The sequence below is a fragment of the Cibotium barometz genome, chromosome 65 (assembly GCF_041138505.1).
Source record: "Cibotium barometz isolate CiBa-2024 chromosome 65, ASM4113850v1, whole genome shotgun sequence".
Lineage (NCBI taxonomy): Eukaryota > Viridiplantae > Streptophyta > Polypodiopsida > Cyatheales > Cibotiaceae > Cibotium > Cibotium barometz.
Genome location: NC_141110.1, coordinates 28608447 through 28619683, shown reverse-complemented (window position 1 = coordinate 28619683; position 11237 = coordinate 28608447). Strand labels below are relative to the sequence as shown.

Below are 11237 nucleotides of genomic sequence, written 5' to 3'. Positions count from 1 at the left end.
TCCTCTTCTTTCTCTTATAAGTTTCAATGTGTGTGTGTGTGTGTGTGAGAGAGAGAGAGAGAGAGAGAGAGAGAGAGTATTGTTATACATAAATTAATAGAGCTGTTGTACATTTTGATAGTCCATGTTGTTTCCACTTAAGAGGATGGAATGTGCTATTTTTATTCTATAATTTTTTATTATATGGTTTTGTTTTTAAAATTCTACCTTTGCAATGTCTTATTTGAGAGAGAGAGAGAGAGAGTAAGGAAGTAAGATTTTAGAAATCCACTTGCCACTTTTCAGAACCGAGGACTACTCATCACCATAAAATATTATCCCCACTTGAAATAATTAGGTTAACACTCGACATTGGCAATCATGTTTACCTTGATCAAAGGCAATAATTTCACTCAATTATCATAGATAATGAGGTGACCTTTTTAAGTTGTTCACTCAACTATCATAGATAATGAGATGACCTTTTGTAAGTTGTTCACTTTCCCCACTCGATTCCCTCCTAGTTTCTATGGTTAGAAACACTATAACTAGTCAAGCTTTTTCTCTCTTAACCTAGAAATGTTCCTTAAAGAAATGTTAGAAAGCCTTTACTAAAACCAATATAAGATAGGTTCTTTGTGTACCATGCGAATATATGCACCATCCCATTAATGATATAAATTGTTCTAAATACCTTCAATTCAATCTTTCTCATGTGATCACCTCTTTTGCATAAGAGCCTGATAATCTATTTGGGGATCCCATCTTGGATCGTGGGTGCCCACGCAAAGAACTATAAAGGTCAGTAAATTTGTAAATGACTCTTCGTTTACTTTTTCTTTAATGACTCCAAGAGTTTGCTCATGTAGAGAACTATAAAGATCAATAAATTTATGAATAACTCCTCTCATCACTTTTTTCTATAATGACTCCAAGAGTTTTCTCACAACAATCATCTAAGCAATGTCATAAGATTTTGCATGATATCCAATGAATTAAATCCCAAATCAATAATCTCAACTAGATTTCAAGCTTGTTCAGGATTGATTATTACGACAAAATAACTATCACAATAGAGAAGATGAGAGAAAAACTAGCTCCAATAAACAATGAAAAGACTCAGTTAATACAACCATGGCCTTTGATTACCCTATAAATCTTGAATATTTTAAAGTATAATTATTTCATTTAAGAAATTGATATAGTAAATTTCAGCAATCGAGAAACTATTGCATGAATTTCTCTTACCTCTATGGCCCAAGGAACGATTTTTGTACATTGTTGGATCTAGAACAAATGAAATGTGAAGACATCTCAACTAAAAGGGAGCACTTGGATTGCATCGGCCTACAAAAGCACCTCCAAAATTCAACCGATGAGGAGTTTGGTAGTACAAACCCACCATTATGATGGTGACGTTTATTTGAAGTGAAATTGGTGTGAGCGAATGTGATAATGAGCACACTAGGACTAGTGCAAATGTGCACTCAAAATCAAGGAAAAATTGGATGGTAGAGAGTGGATGAAGGGTAAGCCAATAGACATAAGGGAATCCCAAAATTAGCCCCAATGGTTGCAAGACTATGTATCAAAGCCTATTTAACAAGGCCCATTCTAATGCAAATTCAAGCGAGTGTATTTCCAACATACACCTTGTCATTTTGACACACACACGCACAAGCTTGCTTTCACTCTCCATCCATGAAGAAATGAATGCCACACATACACACCACCATAACCATCTCCTCTTTCATCATCCAAGATCCCCTTTAATTATCACTAGTTATCACTAATCATCACTTATCAACAACCTTATCCACCACAAGCCACACTAGTGGTGGTTGAACTTGCACCTCCTTATTCTCCTCTCATAAGCCATCATTGATCAAGATCCTCTGAGGGATTTCTCCACATACCTATTAGCCTAGCCTCACCAAAGGAATTCACGGATTTGCTACCTCAAGTCTTGATTTTTTTTGTCAACCTACCATGACTTCTTGGTCATAATTAATGCACATTGGCAAAGTACAAGTACGTTCTATCACTAGAAATTAACCCATGCCACCTACCCATACATAAAAGTGCCTTGTCTTGGTAACTCATTGCGAGGCCACCCATTTGTTGACAACCATAACATCATCGGATCGGCGAGTTACACGACAGCGAGTCATTTTTTAGTGGAATCTTTCGTTGGATTGGGCACCCACCCTGTGGGTCCACTCCCTCCTTCTTGGAGCTACCCCTAACAAGAAATCAGTCACACCAATTTGTACGTCGGAAGTCGTCACACCAAATCTTACTGTGTCATAATGATGACCAACTAACAAAACATGAGACAAACTCCCTAGGAAAGGGTGCCTAATAGTGTATAGATACAAACAACCTGGTGCACCCAAGAGACATGCGTCCTCCCCTCATGAGAGGCTTCTTCCGTGCATGCCATTCCTTCCCTAACACAGACAACATCAAAACATGCTAGTTGAGTAATATCAAAGTTGAGCTCCTCAAAGTAGGATTGAATGGTGAGACCAAGGGCTACAACCTTTTGATCCCAAACCTCTTTTCTTTTGCCATTTACTAGCTCAATTGTATACTGATATGGGGATGGTTGAGTTTTCAACTTTAACTTCTTGACAAGTTGAGAACTAACCACATTATGACTAGAGCTCGTATCGAAGAGTACCTTCACTAGTTTCCCTTCAATTGAACCCTTCATGACAATAAGTTCTATAGCTGGAAACTGGTAGCCGTGACTAGCCTGTGAAGATAAGACTGTATTTGTAACCGTGGGTATAATGGAAAAACGCTGGGGTGTCTACTTTGGAGTACATCTTCCTCATAAACTAAATCCATTTCTATAGCTCTAGATAAGGTTTGACACTTCTCTCAACGTACGAATCGTCGAAGTTTATCATGCATTTGTTGGTGAAAAAGAACAAACTAGTGATTGTGGGGGGCAGAGTGATCGGAATCCATTTTTAATGAATAATATGCAAGAAAGAGAATGGATAAGTTGGTTGTAAGAATGTCAAAACCGATGAGGTTTGAAACCATGTAGAACTACAACTTCAAAGATCGAGCTAGGTGTTGCACTCAACGAACCACTGAAAGGAAATTCTTTTTAAGAAGATCAGGATCACCACGTGTGAACTGCCCCTTAGAAACCTTAGAGTAGCGGACTTTTGGACTTGATTTTTAAAAAAAGAAATTGTGGGTTTTCTTCTTTTTTTTCCCCTCTGTGCTGCGCTGTTTGAAGCGGACTTTTGGACTTGATTTTTAAAAAAAGAAATTGTGGGTTTTCTTCTTTTTTTTCCCCTCTGTGCTGCGCTGTTTGAAGCGACGGTCGGTGACAGCGTGGGCGGCTTGCGCTGCAGTAAGGTCATGAGAAGGAGACGAAACCTTGGCTATTATGTGGCTTGACAATCACCTAACAAAGGTGCTTAGGGCTTAGCCACACCTTGGCACTGTGGCGACAACTGGTAGCTAGCACGCCAACGACAGTAAGGCAGCACGCAACGGACGTTGATGGATGACATCAACAACGGAACAGCAATGGATTTCCGACAGCTTCGACAGAAATTAAAAAAAAGAGATGGACGAACTGCAACATCGATTGGTGTTTTCTCCTCGCCTCTAGCTGCTGTAAACCTTCCCCCATAGAAAAAAAAAGGACACGGACGAACTGCAGCAGCGAATGGTGTTTTCTCCTCGCCTCTGACTTGCTGCAAACCTTCCCCCATATCCAGAACAAAAGCCGAGGCTTCTTCCTCTCGACCTTACTGTAAGCCTTCCCCATAGCCCAGAACAAAAGCGGAAGCTCTGATACCAAATGTCAGGCTTCCATGCATGGCAACCTAGATCTCTGAATCAAGCCTCATGCAAAAAACAACATGAGAGAGAAGAAGATGAACGCAGGAATAGCAAAACCAAACCTAGCTTGGCATACCATGTTTAACCACCCAACCATTATCTATAAGAGTGACCTTGACCTCCGGGAGTCCAGTGTGTACCTTACCGGCCACACACCATACTCACGCGCTCCCTGTGTCCCCGCTGGTACCCCCATGCTACATATCATGGGTCTTTGGCTTACAATCGTCACCCATGAACGTTACCCGTTCACACTTATTATTATAAGCGATAGTATATCGCCATTGGTTTTTCCATGTAATTTTCGCGTGCCCCATGCATTACTGGCGTGTAAACCTTGCGTGTTAGTGTGTATGCGTACCACGTGTAAGTGTTGTAACAAAGTCTAATTTTTTAGCAGCAATCCACATAGAATGACACCCTTCCACCCTTACCTTTAGGTATTGCTTATGGTGGTTTAGCACCTCCGCACGACATTACTTGTGCGCTTGCAATGCACATTGGCAAAGTACAGGTACGTTCTATCACTGGAAATTACTCCATGCCACCTACCCATACATAAAAGTGCCTTGTCCTGGTAACTCATTGCGAGGCCATCCATAACAACCATTTGTTGACAACCATAACATCACCGGATCGTCGAGTTAATGATAGTGAGTCATTTTTTAGTGGAATCTTTCGTTACATTAGGCACCCACCGTGTGGGTCCACTCCCTCCTATTTGGAGCTACCCCTAACAAGAAATCAGTCACACCAATTTGTACGCCGACAGTCGTCACCAAATCTTACTGTGTCATAAGGAACAAAGAGCACCCAAGAGAATGTTTCGATCACCCACAAGCATGATCAAATCCCCCAAAACCAAAAGAAATAGAATGAATGAAAAGCGGGCAACCTTCACGCTCAGCTGGCAACAGCTTGTGAAAGGTTCTAGCCTAGAGTAGGTTGCACGCTTGGCTGGGCGGCGCCAGCTGCATGTGAAACGCCTCTTATAGCCCAACATCATATCTTCGTGTAGTTTGTAGAAGGTTCCAGCAATTTCATTTCATTTCATTTTTGTTGTTAATCAGCACTCATTTGTTCTAACTCCCGTAGGCGACCCTCATTTCATCGAGCCATACCGATACTGCGTCCCTGCGTCCTTGTGCTGTGGATTAATTGATCTTGAGGATGGCTACCTTGGCCGGTGGTGGTGTGTCCGTGGTGAGCAAGCCGGCGGGCCTTACCAAGGTTCAGAAACTCTCTCTTCCCCGCGAGCGAAGCTCTCTCTCCCTCTCTTTTGCTGCCTCCCTCTCGTCACTGTCTTTGAAAGAAACGGTGAGCTCCGGCATAAGAGTGGGCGGGAGAAGAAGGCGGGCGGTGCAGACATGGGCCATGGCCAAGGAGCTCTGCTTCAACAAGGACGGCTCCACCATGAGGAAGCTGCAGGTATTGTTATTATTTGAGACGATTCTTATGATGTGCATTTCGTGTGTGTGTGTGTGTGTGTGTGTGTGTGTGTTAGTGAGGGGTGGTTTGGCGAGAAAGGGAGGTGGGGTGGGCGACGGAGGCGGTGGGCTGCTTGAGCTCTTGCAAGTTGCAGGGGAAGAGTTTCTCATTGGCTGCCTTTTTCTCGTATAATTTTGCAGGCTGGAGTGGACAAATTGGCAGATTTGGTTGGTGTAACTCTTGGCCCTAAGGGCAGGAATGTGGTGCTGGAGAGCAAGTACGGTCCGCCTAAAATCGTTAACGATGGAGTAACTGTAGCTAAGGAGGTGCTCCAGCTTACATCCCTGTGCCCCATCCAGTGGTTAAGGCTTTCATTCGTGCCCTGTGTTTCCTGTTCTTTACCGTTGTTTCATGGCCATCATCTTCCTCTTAATGTCCCTGTTAACCAGGTTGAATTAGAGGATCCTGTGGAAAACATTGGCGCGAAGTTGGTTAGACAAGCTGCAGCCAAGACAAATGATTTGGCAGGAGATGGAACCACTACTTCAGTGGTTCTTGCACAGGGACTCATTGCTGAGGGTGTCAAGGTGTTGTCGTTTACCCTTGACGTGGAGTACTGTTGTTACTCATTGACAAGGTAGCATGAGGCATGGGGTTATGCAAGATTTTTTAATTATCTGCAGGTAGTCGCAGCTGGTGCAAACCCAATCCAGATTTCAAGAGGCATGGAGAAGACAATTAAGTCTTTAGTGGCTGAGTTGAAAACCTTGTCTAAAGAGGTAAGCTTTTGTGGGATGTATTGTTTCCTTGTTTAGCTTGATGCAGCAGACATTGTCTTGCCATTGTTTTTCCCTTGTCTCTTTCCTGAAGGTTAGCTGCCCTTGTGTTCCAATGTTTCCAGGTGGAGGACAGTGAGTTGGCTGATGTTGCTGCTGTCAGTGCTGGAAACAACTATGAAATTGGCAACATGATTGCTGAGGCCATGAGCAAAGTTGGTAGAAAGGGTGTTGTTACTCTCGAAGAGGGAAGAAGTGCTGAAAATTATTTACATGTTGTGGAAGGCATGCAGTTTGATCGCGGCTACATATCCCCATATTTTGTCACCGACAATGAGAAAATGGTTGTGGAATACTCTAATTGCAAGGTTTGTAAATGTCACTTTGCAAGATGGAAGTCTTCTATGTGATGTGGTAAGTGGTTAAATTTTTTCTTGGCCTGGTTCTAATACATTTGCCTTGTCCTTTTAGCTTCTGCTGGTGGATAAGAAGATCACAACTGCCCGAGATATGATCGGTATCTTGGAGGATGCAATTCGTGGTGGACATCCCCTTCTTATTATTGCGGAAGATATAGAGCAAGAGGCCCTCGCCACTCTCGTTGTTAATAAGCTACGAGGTGCTTTGAAGGTTGCAGCGTTGAAAGCTCCTGGTTTTGGAGAGCGGAAAAGTCAGTACCTTGATGACATTGCCATTATGACTGGAGGTAAAACTGCTCAGAACTGCAGAGGTAGCCTGAGAGGCTTCCATTAAGCTCCTAACAAAGTGTATAGCATGTGATTCTTGCAAGGTCACAGGTCCTTTGGATTTATCTGACTGACAGGTGTTGCCATGTTGCAGGTACTGTTATTAGAGATGAGATTGGACTCTCACTAGACAAAGTTGGTGGGGAGGTACTTGGTACTGCTGCAAGGGTTGTACTTACGAAGGATACTACTACCATAGTGGGTGATGGGAGTACCCAAGATGCTGTTAACAAGCGGGTTGCTCAAATCAGAAGCCTGGCTGAGGTATGGGATCCACACCTCAGTTCTTCTTTCATGTTTATTTTTCATTCTGTAGGCTGGTTTGTGCAACCTGGTTAAGCATATTTGGGGCATATATGACATTGATATCTGTACCTTCCATGTGTCAGGCTGCTGAGCAGGATTATGAAAAGGAGAAGTTGAATGAACGAATTGCCAAGTTGTCTGGAGGGGTGGCCATAGTTCAGGTATATGGAGATGGAGGAAGCTGAATTAAGTCTAGGAAATCTTGGCTTATGTTTTGTTGGTGGTCTCTATATACAAAAAGCTGATGTAATTTTTGCAGTTTTACTCACCCTTGCCCAGAATTCTTTCTTGCCAGGTTGGAGCCCAGACAGAAACAGAGCTGAAGGAAAAAAAGCTCAGAGTTGAGGATGCTTTGAATGCAACCAAGGTTGGCTTGTTAAGCATCTCAATAGTGTTGGGATAGACTGGATTTCATTTGCAAAGCTGGATATACTACCTTCCCTGCCCATGCAGACCAGGGGACAGGTAAGATGCCTGATGGGCAGCCTGGATGGGCCCCTACAATGGGCAGGGGGTGGTTGTGTATCCGATCTGAGTTTGGGTTTTTTTCTTTTCCATTGCAACATACGCATGGAGTGGCTAACACTATGATGGTTGATTTGTTTTGTAGGCTGCTGTTGAAGAAGGTATTGTTGTAGGTGGAGGGTGTGCACTGCTTCGGCTTGCTGCAAAAGTGGATGGAATTAAAACGACATTGGAAAACAATGAGCAACAGGTCTTTTGCTTTGCAACTATACATAAAATACCGGGATTTGTGTTTTGTGTCTTACTCTGGGTACATGTATATCCCCACTCGTGGGTTTTGGTTGGGGCACATTTATGGATGGTGAAGATCCCCCTTTTCGAAGGAATCTTCACCCCTACCCCATCCCGCCTCAAAGGCATTATCACTGTATGCTGTTTTACCAAACGTGTTCCTTGGATCTTGGCAGGTTGGTGCAGATATTGTTAAAAGAGCTTTGAGCTACCCCCTCAAACTCATTGCAAAGAATGCTGGTGTTAATGGCAGTGTTGTAGTTGAGAAAGTATTATCAAATGACGATTACAAATTTGGTTTCAATGCTGCCACTGGAAACTATGAAAATCTCATGGTGGCTGGCATTATTGACCCTTCGAAGGTGGGTGGTCTTCTTTGTCATGTTCGGCTACCTGTGCATGAATAAAAAGGGCACATGTGGGTAGAGATTTTCTTACTGCTCTCTTTAACAAATGCAGGTGGTAAGGTGCTGTCTAGAACATGCAGGATCTGTTGCTAAAACTTTTCTCACCTCTGATGCTGTGGTGTTTGAAATCAAAGAACCCGAAGTAGCTGCCGCTGTGGGCAATCCTATGGACAACTCTGGTGTGTGATGGTTAAGTTTCACATATTGAGAGGCACTCCTCTCAGAAAGGAATAGAATGTAACTAACTCAATTTCTTATCCATTTTGTCCAGGTTACGGTTATTAACTGGCTGCTTTTAAACTGTGTGGTGGCATCAGTCAGCTAAGCCCCCACCATGTAGGGATTTTTGTAATACTATTGGAATGCGGAAGAAATTTGTTGGATTTTGTGGTGAAAGAGTCCACAAGAGGATAGCACAAGAGGTCAGATGAGGGCCAAGGAAAGTGCCAGAGCCTTCAATCAATATTTTTAAACTAGGGATTTTAATGTATTGGATATTTATTCTGCAATTCTGTATATCCTGTATTCTGTTTGCTAGCAACAGATGGCCCAAGTAATTTCAGCTAGAGCAGAAGAAAAGCTCTATGATCGAACTCTAGAAGGTTTTTATAAACTTCCATCAAATTCTCTTGATTGATTTAATAAGAATGGAAGTTTATTTTCTGTTTTCTACTTTTGGATGTTAGACAATGAGTCGTCAGAGTTGATGGTTTATTCCCCCCCCCCCCCCCCCAAAAAAAAAACACGTGCGCGCATAGGAATCAAAGTGTTTCTTTTCTCTGCATGCACGCACGTTGCCACCACCAAATCCCCAGAACAGAGTGCCCGAGTACTGAATCCATCCTGCCTCTCTCCGTCCCTCAACACCAAGCTTCTTGCGGATTGAAATCTTACACAAAATACATCACAACATTTTGCTTTAAAACCAATTATATAACATCTACTCAAAACAAGTGTTGACTACAAATCAATGTGACCAACTATTCATTTGAGCTCTTAAGCGGTGAGGTCTCAAGGTGTGGGATTGTGTTTGAAAGAGGCCCCTGAGAGAAGGATTTCGCTTGGAAGTTTTTCATACTAGTGTTTACACACTTAGTTCTTACCTAACTTAAGTGCTATCTGTTGTTAATGTGAGATAAATCAAGTAAAACTGCAATTTGATCTTATGGTACACCTATTGGCAAATCAATGAATATAAGCAACTACATTATATACCTACATTCTCCATGTTAGTGAAGAGCAAATTAGTGGACATATGGCACAAGCGCTAGGGAAGGCCGTACTCCATAATAGCAGATTACATTCACAATTACAGAAAAGACACGATTTTAGGAAGTCTACTGGACTTGTGAGAGCTTGGTTCAGAACAAAGGAATACTTGAGGTGATGGAGATGAGGTGAAGCAATGCTGTGGTGCACTTAAAAATGTGGTCGTAAGAAACAAAATCTCTACAGTCTCCAACGTTCTTTGGGTTGTAAGTTGATGAGGTGGTTCATGAAAAAGTAGATATCGAAAAGACCAGCGTGGATCTATGAGCACCCCCGTTTCTTGTTACCTGTGCCCTTCCCCCCATTCGCTTCCCCCCCCCTCTCTCTGCCCTGTCCCCTTGTCGCTTGCCTGTAGCCCCCTTGGCTCCCTATTTCCGCCTACACCTCCCCCTCCATCCCCTGCATTGCGACCCCCCCCCCCCCCCCCCCCCCCCCCCCCCCCCCATTTCATCAGCGCTCCCCTTGCTCGCTTTCCCTCGCATGCTTTGCCCTCGCCCCTTCTTTGCACAGTTCCCCGCCTGTGCCCCCCTTCTCTCTCTATTTTGCACAGTTCCCCGCCTGTGCCCCCCTTCTCTCTCTTTTCCCTATGCTAGATTGTTGGTAGCTGCCCTGTGCGCGCGGACAACTCAAGATAACTTTTGCAGGCTAGTCTCCTCAGTGGGCTTGCAAAAGATATCTTTTGTAGGTTAGCCTCCTCGGTGGGCTTGCAAAGATCATAGATATTTATCCTTTGGGGCGTGGTTACCACTTACTCGCCAACAGCTTTAGATCGAGGCATGCAGCTGACGCCCGTTGCACTGCGTACGGCCCAAGCCTTCTTTGCACGGTGGCAGCACGGCTTTGACCCCGTGTTCGACCCATTGGCTAGCGTGTTGGGCTTCCTAGTGAGAGTCTGCTACTCAGGTCTCAAGAAAGAATACCTTCCACTTCTCCCGGTGATTGGTGGAGCCATTGGGAGAGTGATGGAATCCCCCCATTGCTGCCTCACCTCTCGCACGGGCGGCCAGGATTCCATCCCTTCGCATCTGTATTGCCTCACTGGAGACAGTGCCTCATATCATATCTATCGTATGCCTTTGGGGCGACCCCATCATCTAGCTAGTGGAGTACTCGGGCCTTCCTAGCCAGTGTTTCATTTGCAGGCAGATGGGCCACCTCACCAGAACTTGCCCTCGACGCCAGTCTAGGAGATCACCTCCGGTGGGTCCCCTGCCTCCCCCCGTTCAGATCCTCACCAAGGGACAGAGAGAGATACTGGCTCTTAGGTAGTTGAACACTAGGACTTGACTGCGGACGACCCTGTTGTCGGACAGTGGCGGACCATTGGCCCGCGCTAGGGCCGTCAACTGACTACCATAGCTAAGCGCCACAGTCACCGCGGGCCAGGTTGGCAGAGTATTTACTAATAGAAGGATCTTTTTCCTGAAAAAAGAAATAGAAAAAGCTGATATTGTTGAGGCATGAGGCCACAGGGCAAGGCCTTATTCCTATCTTATATTCTCTTCATGAGGCGGTCTTCATTTGTGACTAGAAAGTCTTAGCGGCAAATGCGAGTAAAATCAAAGTGATAATATTGTATGCTTTTGAGGGCTCGAAGGTGCATGTTTGGAGAGACATTGTTTAATTTCAAGACTCATATGAAATGTCTTGCTTGCTTTCCCTCGCATGCTTTGCCCTTGCCCCTTCTTCACCCAGTTTCC

The 11237-nt window shown here is 44.0% G+C and overlaps 1 protein-coding gene across 1 annotated transcript; it reads left to right on the top strand.

Moving 5' to 3' along the window:
* The first annotated feature begins 4869 nt into the window (after positions 1-4869).
* On the top strand, positions 4870-8936 carry LOC147603143 (ruBisCO large subunit-binding protein subunit beta, chloroplastic-like). The gene is made up of 13 exons (XM_086797013.1): positions 4870-5277; positions 5478-5603; positions 5727-5864; positions 5961-6056; positions 6179-6421; positions 6525-6759; positions 6894-7063; positions 7189-7266; positions 7401-7472; positions 7716-7820; positions 8038-8223; positions 8321-8447; positions 8540-8936. Exons 1-13 carry the CDS (start codon positions 5020-5022, stop codon positions 8551-8553), a joined length of 1848 nt encoding a protein of 615 aa, XP_086653139.1. The 5' UTR covers positions 4870-5019; the 3' UTR covers positions 8554-8936.
* The last annotated feature ends 2301 nt before the right edge of the window (positions 8937-11237 follow it).

Excerpts from the sequence above, each read along its gene's own strand:
- LOC147603143 (XM_086797013.1), top strand. The coding sequence starts at position 5,020 with ATGGCTACCTTGGCCGGTGGTGGTGTGTCCGTGGTGAGCAAGCCGGCG. Across the intron at positions 5,865-5,960 it reads TCATTGCTGAGGGTGTCAAG|GTAGTCGCAGCTGGTGCAAA; the intron begins GTGTTGTCGTTT and ends AATTATCTGCAG. Across the intron at positions 7,473-7,715 it reads ATGCTTTGAATGCAACCAAG|GCTGCTGTTGAAGAAGGTAT; the intron begins GTTGGCTTGTTA and ends TTTGTTTTGTAG.